General features: G+C 58.6%; 2 protein-coding genes across 5 annotated transcripts in view; both read right to left on the minus strand.

Annotated features, from left to right (window-relative positions):
- LRRC55 (leucine rich repeat containing 55) overlaps positions 1 to 1,883 on the minus strand; it is a 2,262-nt gene extending 379 nt beyond the window's left edge. Inside the window, exons 1-2 of the mRNA XM_066186812.1 lie at positions 1,271 to 1,883; positions 1 to 1,188 (exon numbers count right to left, since the gene is read on the minus strand). The exon at positions 1 to 1,188 is cut by the window's left edge and continues 379 nt beyond it. Of these exons, the coding sequence (XP_066042909.1) occupies positions 953 to 1,188; positions 1,271 to 1,883 (849 nt within the window). The 3' untranslated portion in view covers positions 1 to 952. The remainder of the gene's footprint in view (positions 1,189 to 1,270) is intronic.
- A 3,013-nt stretch (positions 1,884 to 4,896) lies between these two features.
- On the minus strand, positions 4,897 to 15,621 carry LOC136291984 (inner centromere protein-like). 4 transcript variants are annotated; one of them, XM_066187143.1, is made up of 20 exons: positions 15,567 to 15,621; positions 15,247 to 15,380; positions 14,998 to 15,108; positions 13,171 to 13,859; positions 12,146 to 12,197; positions 11,610 to 11,643; positions 11,265 to 11,364; positions 10,656 to 10,743; positions 10,025 to 10,160; positions 9,862 to 9,954; positions 9,739 to 9,750; positions 9,191 to 9,300; positions 8,951 to 9,062; positions 8,179 to 8,274; positions 7,835 to 7,956; positions 7,566 to 7,644; positions 6,569 to 6,676; positions 6,280 to 6,366; positions 5,526 to 5,682; positions 4,897 to 5,237 (listed from the first exon to the last, which is right to left on the minus strand). In XM_066187143.1, exons 2-20 carry the CDS (start codon positions 15,375 to 15,377, stop codon positions 5,050 to 5,052), a joined length of 2,505 nt encoding a protein of 834 aa, XP_066043240.1. In that variant the 5' UTR covers positions 15,378 to 15,380; positions 15,567 to 15,621; the 3' UTR covers positions 4,897 to 5,049. The 4 variants fall into 4 exon arrangements, with proteins under 4 accessions (XP_066043240.1, XP_066043239.1, XP_066043242.1 ...); XM_066187142.1 differs by having other exon boundaries at positions 4,898 to 5,237; positions 14,998 to 15,111; XM_066187145.1 differs by lacking the exon at positions 6,569 to 6,676 and having other exon boundaries at positions 4,904 to 5,237; positions 6,280 to 6,363; positions 14,998 to 15,111.
- Between the last annotated feature and the right edge of the window lie 34 nt (positions 15,622 to 15,655).

Raw genomic sequence — 15,655 nt, forward strand, 5'->3', positions numbered from 1 at the left:
GCACTCAGCCTCCATGGGGGACAGGGGAAGGGACAAAGCAGCCCCCGGGCAACCCCAGCCCTGGGCCCCCAGCCCTGCTCCCCACCTGATGTGACAGGGTGACACAGACACCAGGGACAGGTGACACAGGCACTGTGTCATGGGGACATGGCCATCCCAGCTGGACAGAGGGTCATTGGCTTTCTGCTTTTTGCTTATTTTTCTTGTTTTGCCCCTTTTTTTTCTAACGAGAGCTCCTTCCACCTCCCAATCCTCCCCCAGGGTGGGCCATGCTGGTGCCCAGTTTGGCCCCACAGAGAAGGGAGATGTCATCTCTGGGGAGATGCAACCCCTGGAAGGTGCCATCCTTGGGAGATCCCATCCCCTGGAGATGTCGCAGCCCATCCCACTGCCGGGCTTGGTGCTCCCGGTGCTGTTCCAGCACATCCCGGTGTCACCAGCAAGGCGCAGGCATGCCCTGGAACAGTGGTGATGAGCTGGGTGTCAGCAACGCTTCCTGCCCCCCCGGATTTTTGGGGAGGCTGGAGAGTATGTGCAGGATTTGGGGGGCTCCAGCGGTGCTGCTTTGGGGCTGAAAGCAGGGATTTCCTCGATGCCCCCAGGAGAGTGGCTGTGGTCCCCAAGACACACACACACACTTTGTCTCTCCCAGGTAGATGTGGGGGGGGTTCCCAGGGGATTTCCAAATTGCTGCCTCAACCAGTCCTGGGCAGTGGGAACAGCACAGGAGGGGGTCCAAGCTCACGGTGATGGGGGGTGCAAAAACTCCCCACTTTGGGGCAAAAGGGAGCAGGGCTGTCCCCTGGTGTCCCCGGCATCTCAAGGGCCACCCCGGCGCGGGGGGCAGCGGGAGGGGACGCGGACAAGGCACAGTCTGGTGTCCCCGCGGGGGCGGCCGGGCCGGGGGGTGGCCGGGGCGGGGGTCTATCGGCGGTGGCGGCGGCGGCGGTCCCTAAACATCCTCGTCCTCGCTGGCCTTGCTCCAGCGGTGGCAGCAGTTGGCCGTGATGCCCAGCAGGAAGTTGGTGGCCACCGAGGCGATGGAGACGACGAAGCCGACGAAGGCGATGAAGAGATAGTCGTCGAGGGTCAGCGTGAGGTGGCAGGCCTGGAAGCTCTCCTCCGTCAGCGACAGCAGCGGGGCCCCCGCCACCTCGGGGGGAGCCCAGCACTCCGCCTGCTGCGAATCTGCGGGACGGAGGGACGGCGTCAGCCCGGCGGCCGCCGGTCCCCGGGCGGGACGGGGCGCAGGGGTCCCGGCAGCACCTACCCGAGGAGCAGCGCTGGATGCGGCCCCGCAGCCACTTGAGGAGGGGCTCCATGGCACAGCCGCAGAGCCAGGGGTTGCCCCCCAGGCGCAGCCCCACGAGGCCGGGCAGCCCCTCCAGGGCGTCGAGGCTGAGGGCCGCCAGGCCGCCGTAGCTGAGGTCCAGCTCGCGCAGCTGGGCCAGGCCGCGGAAGGCCTGGGGGTGGACGCGGCGCAGCCCCGGGTTGTGGCTGAGGTCGAGGCGCAGCAGCGCGCTGGCCTCGCGGAACATGTCGGCGGGCACCAGGCTGAAGTTGTTGTAGCTGAGGTCCAGGTGCGCCAGGCGCCGGGCGCCGCGGAACAGCCCGGCCGGCAGCGCCGCGAGCGAGTTGTTGCGCAGGTCGAGGGCGCGCAGCTGCCCGTAGCAGCCCAGGTAGCCCGGCGGGATGCTGGCGATGCGGTTGTGGGCCAGGCTCAGGTTGCCGGTGTCCAGCGGCAGCTCGGGGGGCACGGAGAAGAGCCGCTGCCCGCTGCAGTCCACCGCCTGCCCGCGGCAGCTGCACAGCACCGGGCAGCCCGCGCCCGCCGCCGCCGCCACGGCCGCCGCCGCCGCCAGCAGCCAGGGGCCCAGCAGCATGGCCTCGTGGCCGCGGCCCTCACGGGGCGCCGGGGGCCATGCCGCCCGCCCGCTCACGCCGAGGGCTGCCGGCCGCCGGCCGCGGGGCCGGGCTCGCGGCGGTCACAGCGACGTTCGCGGCATCCCGGCGGCATCCGGGGGGGCGAAGCCAACCCCTCCGGGGGCACCGGCGGGGCCGGCGTCGGGCCGTCACCAGCTGCCTGCGAGGAAGAGGAGAGCGGGGAAGCCGTGCCGGCCGCACGCCCCGCCGGGGGGAGCCGCAGCTGTTGCAGCCCGGGGTGGCCTCTGGGGCACCCACACCCTTCCCGTGCCCCCCGGGACAGGGTCGCTCTTCCAAGCATCCCCCGGGGATTCCAGGCAGAAAAAGGCCACCCCCCCGCTCCAGTCCTGCTGACCTTGGCCAGCCCATCCTGGTTGATGGTGGGCAGAGCAGAGGTGCTGCTCCACGGCCCCCCAACAAGCCCCCGCCGCCACGAGCTGAGCTCGGTGCCAGGGACACCCTCCCCGCCTCTCTGGGGGGAAGATCCCCATCCCCAGCACCCACTGGGGTCCCCCCAGGCCTGCCCTCGCCCCCCACCACCTGATCATGTCTGCTCCATCCTCCTTCTCCAGCACCCCCCCAGCTCCATCGTTTCCCACCGGCCCACCTTACCCCGGTCGTTCCCCATCCCCACAGTGCCCCAAACCCTCCGGTGAGGCCGGGGTGCCCCGGGGTACTCACTGGCCAGGGAGGGAGCAGGGCCTGGCTCCCTGCGGTGATGGGGGTGTCCTGAGTGGCGACGTGGGGGGCTCCAGACGATGATGGGGGGTCCCCAGTGGCCGCGCACACCCCGGAGGCCGTCAAGTCGGGAGCTGGGCTTCGGCAGCGGCGGCCGAGGCTGCTGCGAGCCTGGCGATGGGAGCAGGTCTTTCCCCACCTCCTTCCTCCCCTCCTCCTCCTCGTCCTCCCTTGTCTCTCTCTTTCTCTGTCTCTTTTTTTTTTTTTTTTTCCTCTTTTTTTCCTTAGGGCCAGATACTGACGTGTCGGTGTCTCTTAGCAACTGCCTCCACATCTCTGAGCAACAGGAGAGCGGGATGCGGAGCCGCCAAGCCGGGGAGACAGCGGCGGGCGGAGGTGCCCCCGCCTCAGGGACCCCCTGCCCAGGCCGGGGGACCCGCACGGCCCAGGCTCCCGGCAGGGATGGAGCAGGAAGAGGGGTGGCATCCTGCTCCCCTGCCCTGATCCCCAGCCCTCCCACACTCTCCCAGCCCCGGGAAGCATCCTCGTGGGATGGGGTGAATCAGGGGTTCCCAGGCGCTGAAAACAGAAACAGATGACGTGGCGGCAGAGGGGAGAAACGAGGCAGCCGGGATCCAAGGGGAGCTCTAAGGTCCAAAGGGAGTGCTGGGATTCAAGGGGCACTGCCACACTCCCGTGCTCCTGCTGTGCTCACAGCCCTGGAAAATGCCTCAGGTTGACGTGGATTATTTTGCTTCACGCAAGCTGAAACATTCCCTTTCCCTTCTCCATTTGAAGGCACGCAGTAGGGTCAGTCATCTGCCCCCTCCCACCTGAGAATGGCCCTTTGGGACCACAGGGATGCCCACGGTTTACTCTGGGAATGCTGCAACACCATGGCTCCAGCATTTCTAGGAAGGAGGCACTTCCACATCCATTCCACCCACGCCTAGGGGTTCCCTGCTTAATTCTCTCCTGCTGATTTCATGGAGCTGCTCCTTTTTCCAGCTGGCACTGGCAGCCCGATGCCGGTGCTGGGGGGCCTTTTGCTCCCCACATCCCATGGGATGGATCCTCCCTGGTGAGGTGCTGGCAGACGGCGCAGCTGCCTCTCCTGGGGTGGCATTAACCAGCACTGCTCCAGGCTCCCGGAAAGCTCCTGGGAGCTCCTGGATCTCGAGGCCCGGGCTCCCAGCGGGCTCCAGGAGCTGCGGGAGCCGAGCAGAGCCAGCGGCAGCACAGACACCTCATTAGCGCTCAGCCCGGAGCCTGGCAGCGCATCCCTGCCAGCAGCTGTTGGCGCCAAGGTTTTTTTCCACTCCCCCACTGTTCCGGGCTCCACTGGCACCAAAGAAACTGGGAAATTGTCCTGACTGGAGCTGGGCTGCAGCAGAGCTCGTGTCCTCTTCACCCCATCCCCTGTGGATGGGGACATCGTGCTGTGGGACACCATCCCTGAGGAAGCTGGGGGGGAGATGTTGCCCTCGGGGGTGGGAAGGAGCCTGGCTGTCCTCCTCACCTTCCCCATGAACTCCCTGCATGATCCCATCAAATAAGCATTTCTGTGACAAAAGGCCCCTTGGGTGAGCCATGGCTCTGGGACTGAGGGCTCTTCCAGCACTTCCAGCCCCTTTTTGTGGAAGGAGTGGCAGGAGGGCTTCAGGGAGTTTGGCTCCATAAATCTATGTTACAGCCAGAACCTTTTCTCTTTCAATCCATCCCTGCTCCCATCAATCCATGTGCATTCAGGCTTGGGAAAGGAAGAAGGAAGGAGTGGGGTGGGTGTAGCTCTGCTGCCACAACGACAGAGCCCCTGAGGAACCAACCCCTCCCTCACCCTTCCCAAATGAACCCAGCTCCTGCTCAAGACGGACTGTCCCACTGATCCTGCCACAACAGGATCCACAGCTGAGCCCAGGCTTCCTTCTTCCATTAGAAAAAAAGGGTGAGGAGGCATTAGCCACCGCTTCAATTGTCCAGGGAGATTTTTCCAACAGCAGGAAGAAGATTCTGGCTCAGGCTAAGCTGACTGCACACGAATTTTTGAAGGAAAAGGAATTGCGGGTAATTAAGAGAGTAAAGATAGATAAATATATAAATATAGTAAATATATTTAAAAAGCATTACAAAAACATTATCCCCTCAGGGTGATTAAAAAACCTGATCTTCCCTACAGCAATTTCCAAGCTTTCTTGTACAAGGGAATATCCTAAGTGAATAGGAAATGAGGCAGACTAGGAAATGGCTCTGGTTGCAGATTAGTAACTGTGATTTCTGCAAGGCAAAAGGCACAGTCACCAAGGTATGGGAAAGGAGACACACCCGCTGAGTGTTGGACTTGATTAAACACCTTTATTTCTGTACCAAAGAAGAATAAAAAGTTAAAACTGTAAGTACAGGGCAAGTAGAACACACGGTCCCCCAGGAACCCCTTTATGCTGCCTTGGCTCAGCTCTGGAAGGTGCAGGAGGGGCCGGGCGGGGAGTGCCACACGGCCGAGCTGGTGCGCTTGAAGTAGCGGGGTTTGCTCTTGTAGAAGATGTCCTCCAGCTTGGGGCTGGGGATGGCCCCGAACAGCGCGTCCACATCCACCGGGTGGAAGTACTGGTGCACGATGGCCTGCTGGAGCTGCGCCCCTGCGGGAACAACGGGAGCAACACACGGATGCAGGCCCTGCCTCAGCCCGCAGGACCGGCTCTCCCCTTCCCCCGAGAACCCGCTGGCTGTGCAGGAAGGGTGGGACACGTCGCACAGCCACCACACCTTGCTCCTCCTCAGGAGCTGGGGCTGATGCCCTCAGCACACAGAGCTGGGAGCTGCCAGAGGTGCACACGCTCCTGGACTGCACTTTGGGATGGCTCCATGCAAGGCTGAAAAGCTCCAGGGCAGGAGGGAGAGGAAGCCAGCCCAGAGCTGGCACCTACCATCGGCCCAGGCAGGGACAGGCTTCCGGGGGTTGCTCTCATCATCTGTGGAGTCATCACTGTTCAGATCCAGCCCGTAGCTGTTCTCATTGGCCGGGGGCGATTCTGAGCCTTGAGCACCTTTCAGGGAACCGAGGCAGGATGTGGAAAGGGATTTCTGTAACCACACAGAGAGCACTGAGGAGCAAGGGAAAGCAGCACTTCCACAGCTGGCATGGCCGCCAGAGCCCCAAAGCGCTCAAATCCTGACCCAACACAAAACTGTCACTGGGTTCCGTGCTTTGACACCTGCTCCTAACACTCCCTTGCCCTCCTGTTTTCCGTGGGAAAACCTGGGAAAGGCACACTGTGTGTGTGTATGTGCGTGTCCCAGCACTCAACTCCACACCTAAACCCTTCCAGATATTCTGTGGCAGGTCGGTTTTCCCTCGCTGGAGCTCTGACAGCGCCAGGACAAAACCCACAGCAGATTCCCGGCACACGCAGCATTGCATCCCAAACTCCGAGCAGCCTTCCCTGCCGCTCTGCCCACGGAAGGCAGGCACAGCCCGGCTGCCCAGGGCCGCTCCCGCCGGGACGTCGCCTCGGGACCTGCTGCCCTCCTGTGGCCGCTTCCAGCATCTTTCCCGCCACCAACCACTTGTTTTTCCATCGGATGCCCTGCGCCCAGCGCTGCGGTGGCTCCGAGCCGCGGGGGCCAAGTAGCCACAGCAGGCGGGGGCCACCCGAGGGCTGTGCCGGAGCCAGGGCTCACCTTGACGGCTTTTTTCGGCCACGACCCTGGGGCTGCTGGTTGAATGGGTTTTTTCTCCTCTCCCGGCTGCTGCTCGCCGTCAGCCTGCTGTAAGACATGGGAATGAAGTCATTCCTCACTCACACAGAGCAGACTGTGACACACAGCTTCCTCGGCAGCTCTGGCAACATCCAGCCCGCAGTGCCTCAGTGCATTCTTCTGCAGAAATAACACCAAATCCAAGACTCCCTGGTAAAGCCGCTCCTGTCTCTGCTCAGGTCCAGCCTGGCTCCCTGGAGCCCGCACTTACCCTCTCTGCTTGGAGCCAGACATTAAGAGCTGGGAAAAAGGATTCTGGTGGCTCATATCTTTTCTCCAGCCCAGACCTAAGGGGCAGCTCTTTGGGACTTTCTTTCCCCTAACGAAGAGAAAAAAAACCAAACCAACCAGCCAACCAACAAAAACAAACAAACAAACACACACCCCCAAAAATCAACCAAACAAAACCAACAACAACAACAACAAACCTGCTGAAGTTCATTTTTGACCCAAACCATTTCTCCTAGAGTTTCCCTCCTGTGCTGCTCAGCTCTTGGAGTTACTTCCATTTTCTCCTGCCTGGAAAAGCTTTGCTGGGCTCATTCTGGCCTAGCTGCTGGCAGTACAGGAAGGATTCAGACCTTAAATTAAATTTATACAGCACAAGAGTCCAAGTGCCAGGGGCTGAGGGAAGGAGTGCAGCAGGAGCCCGCACAGGAGGAAGAATTGATCCTGAAGAGGAAAAACCATTTGGGGCATTGATTTTTCACTAATGAAGCAATGAATTTTAGAGTAGAGAGTGAAAGCAAATGTTAGTGGGATATTCTGAGACCAACAACCCTGACTTTAAACTCCAACATTCTTTATGTGAGTGCAAATGAAGTGACACAGTGCCATGGGGCACCTGAGGTTTGGTTTGGGGGTCACATCCTTTGGGCTTGGTGAGGAAATGTGGCAGGAAGACATTAATAAATCTCTAATTTCTACATTCGTTTCAGGATCAGCGAATGCTCTTTCGGGTGTTCTTCCAAGTGCCATTTCATGACTGTCACCATTCCATGACAGGGCTGAGGGCTCGCCTGTCAGCCAGGGAACCCTCACGCCCTTGGCTTGCTCCTGCACAGCACCTCTGTACAATAACAATCATTAGTTTCATTGTATTTGATCCTCTAAACAACATCCCAGTAACACAGCACTTGGAAAACATCTGACCCTGAACCCAGGCTATGTGCTGCAGAGAGGATGATGCCAGAACACTCCAACCCCACCTTGGTGGCCTTGCCAGCCACTGCTGCTGGCTCCTGCTGTGCTTGGGGGGGCTTCTCCTTCCCTCGCTGCTTGGGATCCCTGGAGAGAAAAGAAATAATTTAGAGAGGGCAGCATGTCCATCTGTCCCTCATCCTCTTACAGCCTCCTGCTCCTGCCCCCCTCAAACTCCAGGCAGCCCTGGAGCCCAGGTGTGACATCAAAATTTACATCCACTGCTTCCCCATGGCTGTGGCCAATTCCCTGCTCCAGGACAGGCACCAGCTCGCACCTCTCCTTGGCTTGTCCCAGCTGTTGCTGCTCCAGAAGGTTCTTCAGTTCCAAGACTGTCTTCCCTCTTTCCTTCACTTCATCTTCTCTTGCCTGCAGTGGTTCTTGCTGCTCATTTTCCTCCTGAAGAAACATGAAAACGCTGTAAGGCTCCAGCAGCTGGAACATTTCTCCCTCGTGTCCCAACCCAACCTCAGCTGTCTAGACAGATCTGGCAGCCCAGACCCCAAAATCCCTGCAGAAGCAGGCAGTGACCTGTCCCTGTCCCACCAGCCACACCAACACAGCAAATCCCTGCTATCCCTGTCCTTTTCCATGTGCAGGAGGGTTCCGAGTTGCTCTTACCCATCTCAGGGCTTTCTGCTTCCGTGCCTCTGCTTCCCCGTGTTTCTTGGACCCTTTCCTCTTGCTCCGCTCCTCTGCCACCTTCTCTTCCCTCACCTGTGAGATGTGCACCCGGGAAAGCCACACCTGTCAGCTCCACCACTCCAAAGACATACTTCACAGCCTTGGAGGGAGGTTTGAAGCTTGGGATATCCCAGGTCTTAAGGAGAGCGAGGACCCAGCACCCAGCAGTGGGTGTGCATTTGTCTGCTCAGGGTTTGGGAAGGGCTGGAAGGAACATGACTCTTTGTTTTCTAAAGCTGACCTTACCAAAGATCTCTTCAGTCCAGCCCAAAATGAGCAGCCAGGCCTCACCCAGAGGCTGCTGGGGCTCTGGGCCCTCAGGCACAGCTCCCTCAGCCCTTCACAGCCATAACTCAGCAGCAACACTGGCATGTGGCCACCAGCCCAGCCCACCCCCCAGAAAGGGCCAGGCCAGGCTGTGAAACCCAAACCTGACCCAAATGCACCCCCTACTGAGTCACACGCTTCAGCCTAAGCACGTGGGCTAGGTGAGGCTGTCACCTGCAGGGCAGGCAGGGGCTGCCACATTCCCTGAACGCAGAGCAGCATGAACGGGGCCTGTCCCAACGGGAATGTGCAGAGGGACGGTGAACAAAAGCCTCCCCTTGTCAGAAGGAACTCTGGCAAGCATGGACCTTGCCAGTGCCCTGCTCATACCTCCTGGTCTCACAGCTCTTGGAGAGGCCCAAAGCCCACTCAGCCTTCCCACCTTCTCATCACTCTGCAGGATCTTCTGCTCCACTCGCTTTTTCTTCTTTTCTTCCATCTGTTCCGCACGCTCCCGAGCCTGCAGAGCTTTCCTCAGACGCTCTTCCCGCTTCCTGGGCAGTGCGTGGGCAAGAGGGGTCTGTTAGCCCTGCCTGCTCCCACAGTGCTCATTCCAAGTGGGATGCACAAGGCAAGCCTGTGCTGACCAAGGAAAGAGCAGGGGGAAAGAGCCCCAACTCACTGCTTCATTTCTGCCTGACGCCGTCTCTTCTCCTCCTCCACTTTCTTCTTCCTCTGTTCCTCAGCCTCCTGCTTCTTCCGGAGGTTCTCCAGTCTCTGCCTCTCCTTTTCCTGACAGGAGAAGAACGCAGACTGTACCAGGTTCTGGGGGCTGTGTCTCCCCTCAGGCAGCCTGGTACACGCAGCCACTGTTGGAGTTATTCACCTGGACACCAGGGTGGGGAGTGAGCAGAAGGGGAGACAACACATATTTGGCAGCAGGGATTATCCAGTGCAAGCAGAGGCACAGGAGGGAAAAACCTCAGTCCTTCAGCTGCAGAGAATATATTTAGAAAAGAACAGCACAGCCCTGCTGTAGGTGACCACCTGTCCCAGGAGAATGGTGGCTCAGAGGCCAGGAGCTCCCAGCACTGCCCAGTCCCAGCAGAACACACCTGCACAGAGATCCTGTCACCTCACCACTGGTGTGGCCAGAGGCCTGATGGACATTGGCGTGAGGGGCAGAGCGTGGTCAGCCTGTCAGCCCCACGGATAAGGTGCCATACTTACAACAAAGTCTCCCTGCAGAGAAAGGGCATAAAAAAACATAATTAAAGGTTTGGAAGTAGCACCAGAACTCCCCTTCCCAGCACACGCAGCCCATTTTCCTCCTGCCTCTCAGACATGACGCACCTTCAGGTGGAGCCGGGTGGGAGTGTTGCGCCTAATGAACTCCTTGATGCCACCCCCTTGTCCCTGCAGGATGTTCTTCAGTGGCCTGACAGCCTGAGGGGAGAGAGGGAGGGAGCTCAGGGCCTGCCTGGGACAGGGGGCACAGGGCTGAGGCACCACTCACCTTGCTAGCAGGAGAGGGGGATGACGGAGCCTGGTTTGCTGAGGTCTTGTGCTTCTCATCCAAAGGGGAAAGGAGCTGGCCCCCCGCCTGCTGCCCCTGCCACAGGGCACCCAGGGCTTGCTTGCAGCCTTTCATCCTGGTGGCGTGAGCAGGAGGGACATGAAGTGGCTGTCACACTCTCCAGAGGGATTTACTGGCTATTACACCTTTCTCCCGAAGCCTCCCCAGCAACATGCAGTGAGGAGACACATCAGGTATTCCAGACACTCACACAGACAAAAATAACCACGTCAGTCACTCACTCCCTGACCACTCTCTCAGTAACCCTCGGATTTACCTCCCAGCTCTGAGCTAACTGTACCAGGGCACCACTGCTGGTTTGTGCAGGACTTTGGGTGCTCCTCCCCACGCCAGACACAGTTCCAGACCCAAACAAGGCTCCAAAAGCCACAGGAGACCTCCAAGACACAGGATCCGGCCAAAGGAGATTTCAGAGCTACTGGAAGTTGAGGGACGAAGGCAGGGAAACAACCCCCCTGCCCACCCCTTTTTCAGCACAAATGTCTTAAAAGGCTAAACCTGAGTCCTGCCAGACCCCTGGCTCATCCCTGCTCCTTGCAGTGTCTCCTACCACATGTGGGAGGAATTCTGCTGGGTCTTGGCACAGTGGGGCTGTTCCTGGCTCTTCTGGGGTTCACTGGTGGGATTTACACGGCTTCCTGTGGAGAAACCTGCAGTCAGTGCCACGTGTGAGGCACCCAGCTCCCTCCAGGGACTCTTTCCTCCATTCCAGCTCCAGCTGCTTGTCACTTCCTTCAGTTCCCACAGGGAATAAAACACCTCCCCCCAATTCCTCCTTCTCGCTCAGAGGCACAGAAAATAATCAGGACCTCTAAATCTTCACGTAATGCAACCCCAGACAGAAAGGACACGACATTCTGTGGAAGATTCCAGCTCCAGGAGCTCCTTCCCAAATGCCCCCACTCACTTGTTGCACAGGCTGAAGCTGGACAAGGCAGTGTTTGTCTCATGGCTTGGACACATTTACATGTCCTCGCCCACCTAACTGATCTCATCTCTTCAGGATGTCCAAACTCTACCTGAAAAACTTCCTTTGACAGGTCAGAGGTGGTTCTGTTTCAACACAAATGCCTTATTTCCCAGGAATGCCCCAACTGACCCCTAGGTAAACGTATTCTGAGGGTTTCATGCAAGGAGGACAAGACCACCTGGAAGTTACCTGCAGCATTCCCTGCCTTCTGCTCCAGAGGGGACAGGAGCTGTGCAGGAGGGCTGGCAGCTCGGGGACTTGTGCTTGCAACAAGGACATCTCCAGGAGCCTGCAGAGAAAGGGGAAAAGCATTCCCTTAGCACAGCTGCTCCAAAGAACAAGGCTACCAGGGACCTGCTGCCCTGGAAAAGCCAGCTGCTTGCTCCAAGAGGATCTGCTTCCCTCCAAAGGAAGGCTGTGCTGGCTCATTTTGGGACATGGGCCACATCCCTGCATCCAGTGACAACCTCAGCAAAGGCGCTGACTCAGCAAGGAGCAGTCCACACAGTCTGAGTGTTGTTCCTGGGAACTCACCTTTTCCCTCGGGGAATTTGGCTCCAGCTCAGGCCTGTAAAGGAAAAGCTATTTTAATAATTTAAGTTCTCTCTGAAGGCGAGTTAGAGGTGATGGAGGCAGCATATGGGACTGCAAGGAAGTTGCAGCTTCCCAAGCACATCCAGAGGCTGTTCCAGCCAGGCACATCAAGGCTGGGCTGACAGTTCCTCTGAGGGACTGTTCCACTGTGCTGCTGAACACCCCGTAACCACCTTGGGCCCCAGTAGCAGGAAAGGAGGGGACTCTGACAGCCTTGGGCTGTTCCTTCCCCAGAGCAGACCCGACTGACCACCAGCATTCCGAGACCAGTGGCAGCCAGGAATTCCACCACCGCCCACCCCAGTGCAGGACTTAATCTCACTGTGCCTGAACAGCACAACTTGAAAACTCATCCAGCCCCAGACAGCAACACCTGAGCAGTCCCTGACAAAATTTGTGACAGAAAAGCCACCTGGGGAGTGTCCTCACAGGGAATGCTGGGATCCCTTCCCACCTGCCTTACGTGGCAGCCTCACCTTGTGCCGCTGGTCACATCTTCTTCCACAAAAGCCTCCAAGGAGCTCTGACCTGGAGAGGAAAGCCTAAGTGGAGCTGGGAATTTCACTCTCAGGCTCCCAACAGCCACAGAGTGCACAGAGAAGAGCTCAGGCTTCCTCCCAGGAACATGGATTGCTCAGCTTTCCCCACCAGCACCACACCTCCCTCGAGTGCCACTGAATCTGGAGTGGGCTGGGAAGGCAGAGCACCGAGGCAGCAGCTCTGCTGCCTGCAGCCTGCTCCAGCTGCCTGTGTCACAGCCAGCATTCCCAGGCCATTGGCTGCAGCTCCTGCCTCCCTGCACGCTCTGGTGCAGGGATCCGGGGGGTTTGGGCTGATTCCAGGCTCATTCCACCCCCCCATCACACCCCTTCGCTCCAAGTGTTATAACAAATGCCTGGATACGGCGTGACTCAAGGCTGACAAAGCTGAATTCCAGAGGCCTCCATGCTCCACCACAGCCCATTTGCCTGCAGCAGCAATGGTTTTGGAAAGCCCAAACAGCCCAGCCCTGTCAGGAGCAGCAGGAATAGCGGATACAAGGGATTCGGAGCTACCAGGAATAGCCTGGGCTCCATGACCCCTGTTCCTCTGGTGACACAGCTAGTTTGAGTCTCTTCTATCCTTGCCCAAAAAAGCATTTAAGCTCCTCTACCCATTTCAGCCTAACTTCAGGGCTGCACTTTCAGCCCTATTGATTTTTTGGAGCGCTGGCAGATGCCATAAATTAAAGCCCTTCCCGGGGGAATGCGGCAGTCTCTCCCGATCCAAAGGCACACGTGGCTGGAACCAGCCTGGCCACGCTCTCCCTTCCACAATTGTGCTTTTTGCCCAATCCCAACCTGTCTACCCCAACTCCACCTGCCCCTCAGCCTTCCCCTGCTGTAGCAACACCCTGGCTTGAAGCTGCACCCCAGGAGCCCACAAGGACAAGGAGACCTGGGGGAGCCAAAGCCAGGGATGAGCCGCTCCATTCCCACATGGAAGCAGCGCAGGGACTCACAGCTCACTCTGCTGGAGGCTGAGGAGGATTCTCGCGCCGCTGCCTTCCTGGCCATGGCCCTGCTGATGGATCTCCGGATCATTTTCTCCCTCCTGCTGGCCAGGGAGCATTTTTTTGCCAGGGAAGCCCTATGGTTCTTGTGGGGGGCACCCACGCCGCTGCGGCGGCGCACCCTGGATTTCTCCGTTGCACTTTTACTGGGGGAGTCCTGGAAGAACTGTGCCTCAAGGCCTTGAGGAGATCCATCTCCTTGGAGTGCAGCAGGATCACTATTCCGAGCAGCCTTGGGAGTGGACGTGCTGACTCCCCTGACATCCTGCTCCCCATCCCTTCCTGGCTGTTCAGCTGGGATCTCAGGGACACCAGGGACCTCCTGGAGATCAGCTGCTGCATCCCCCTCAGGCAACTGCTCTCCCAAAACTGCTGGAGGGGCTGCATCACCCCCAGCAGCAGCCTGGGGACATTCCTGGCAATCCAGATCCGCCATGGGAACAAGTGCTTCCACAGGCTGCTTCCCAGGTAGAGCCTGGGGCTGGGGTGTGATGCCAGCCTGAGATCCCAGAGCGCAGCCAGGCACGGATACGTCCTGGCCCTCACAGACAGGGCTCCGGGGCTGCTCCTGGCTCAGGCACTGCTGGGAATTCACACTGGAAGACAGCAGCTTGACACCGCTCCTCCTTCGGGATAACCTTAAAGGAAAAGAATTTTGAAGGAAATGATGAAGGAGTTGTCTGCTCCCAAGTAAGTCTTCGAGGGAAAAGCAGGCAGTATAAAAGTGAAGCTGCTGCTGGCTTCTCCACTCCACCATTCCCCCTCACAGCCCATCCTATCCCTGTCCCCCACGGACACAGCCCAGGCAGGAGCTCACACACAAGGGCTGTGCCACACAGACAGAGCCCAGGATGGGTATCCAGAATCAGGGGGGGAGAAATGGGAGTGGGAAAGGTGTCTGTCACCCTACACCTAGATCTGGGTTTAAACCCCAGCCTGGGAGCAGCAGATAGCAGAGGACAGAACTTAGGGAGGGACACACTGTGTGTCACCTTCCTGCTGACAGGCTTGGCTGCATCAGCACCTCTTTCCCAAGCCAAGTTTAAATGAGGGAAAACAGAAACAGGAGTTAGCTGGGTTTCTCTTCTGGAGAAGGTGTGACCTGAGCACCCCGAGCAGGGCTGAGAGCTCTCCCTGCTCTGATCCGCAGTGCTGCTTTTCCTGCTCTCCCTCGCACACACACAAACCTCCCACACTCCCGCTATTCCTGCTGCTCTCCCCACCCTCCATGTCTGCTTCCTGACAGTCTCCCAGCTCCAACTCTTCCTCCTGTGGGCTTTTCACCACAGTTAGCACGATTTTAGTGCCCAAACACACCAACGGACCAGGTCTGGGCAGCTTTAAAAGTGTGGTGGGTTCTAAGCAAATCACTTGGAATTTCCACTTCAGTCCCTCAATAAACCCTTGGAGTCTCCCTGCCTGCCAACCCGGACATGGTGCTGGGAACACATCCCTTTCCCAAGTTTTCCAGGCACTGACACAGAGGGAGCGAACACCACGAGCACCAACCCCAGGCTAAAAGCCAAACCCAATGAGACAGAACCCAAATCTAAACAGACAAGAAAACAGAGTGTTTATTATTCTTTTACTATAATCAGAAAAAAAAAAAAAAAAAAAGAAAAAAGTGAAGGAAAGCAGCCATCTTTATCCCAAACTCTCACCAGAGTCCAAACAGTGATCAATCCCAATGTGCGCCTTCGGTAACTCGGAATGCAGGCACTGTTTTGCTTCATCCAAACACCACGAGGCAGAGCCAGAGCAAACTGACCCACCTACCTCCTCCTGCTCAGCTCCTTGTTTTCCTCTCTCACCCAGGAGGATTGCCTTTTCCTGAGCTTCCTCCTCTGCGACGGTGTTTTGGGCAAGAGCATGGGCTCATCCCTGAAGCTGCTGTGAGGCAGAGCACAGACTGCTTGCCCCACTGCCCACATCCAAAACAATGGAAGGATGGGCCCCAAATCCACCCACACCCAGCTGGGAGCTCAGGTGGGGCACAGAGGGGGGTCTCCTCCGGGCAGCCCCTACCTCTTGAGCATCCTCATGCCCTGCTCCTCCACCTCCCGCAGCCAGGCCAGGTGCTTGTGCTGGGCATCGCAGAGGAAGCGGGACAGCCTGTGCCCACACACTTCCAGCAGCTGTTGGGGACCCCCCGCCATTGCCTGGAACAGAGAGGGAGAGGACAAGGCTGGTGGGCAGCCAGGGCACCCCTCGAGGTGGGAAAGAGAGAGGCACCGGGGGAGTATGAAGACATAGGTGTTGGGGAGCCCCCCTCCACGCCCCAAGGGACCCCTCCCAAGCTCCCAGTGACCCTCCACAGCATTTGCCCGCCGCCCAACCAGACCCACCACGACACCAGCTCGTCCGCACACTCACAACTCGACCCATCCCTTCCCACCCCGAGTTTATACTCGGCCTCCGCCAATCACAGCGCGCA

This window comes from Chamaea fasciata, unplaced genomic scaffold, assembly GCF_029207755.1.
Source record: "Chamaea fasciata isolate MVZ Bird 193981 ecotype frontalis unplaced genomic scaffold, bChaFas1.0.hap1 SCAF_7, whole genome shotgun sequence".
Classification (NCBI taxonomy): Eukaryota; Metazoa; Chordata; class Aves; order Passeriformes; family Sylviidae; genus Chamaea; species Chamaea fasciata.

Excerpts from the sequence above, each read along its gene's own strand:
- LOC136291984 (XM_066187142.1), bottom strand. The coding sequence starts at position 15,377 with ATGGCGGGGGGTCCCCAACAGCTGCTGGAAGTGTGTGGGCACAGGCTG. Across the intron at positions 7,645-7,834 it reads CTGGGACAAGCCAAGGAGAG|GGATCCCAAGCAGCGAGGGA; the intron begins GTGCGAGCTGGT and ends TTTTCTCTCCAG. Across the intron at positions 6,367-6,568 it reads TCTGGCTCCAAGCAGAGAGG|CAGGCTGACGGCGAGCAGCA; the intron begins GTAAGTGCGGGC and ends CATGTCTTACAG.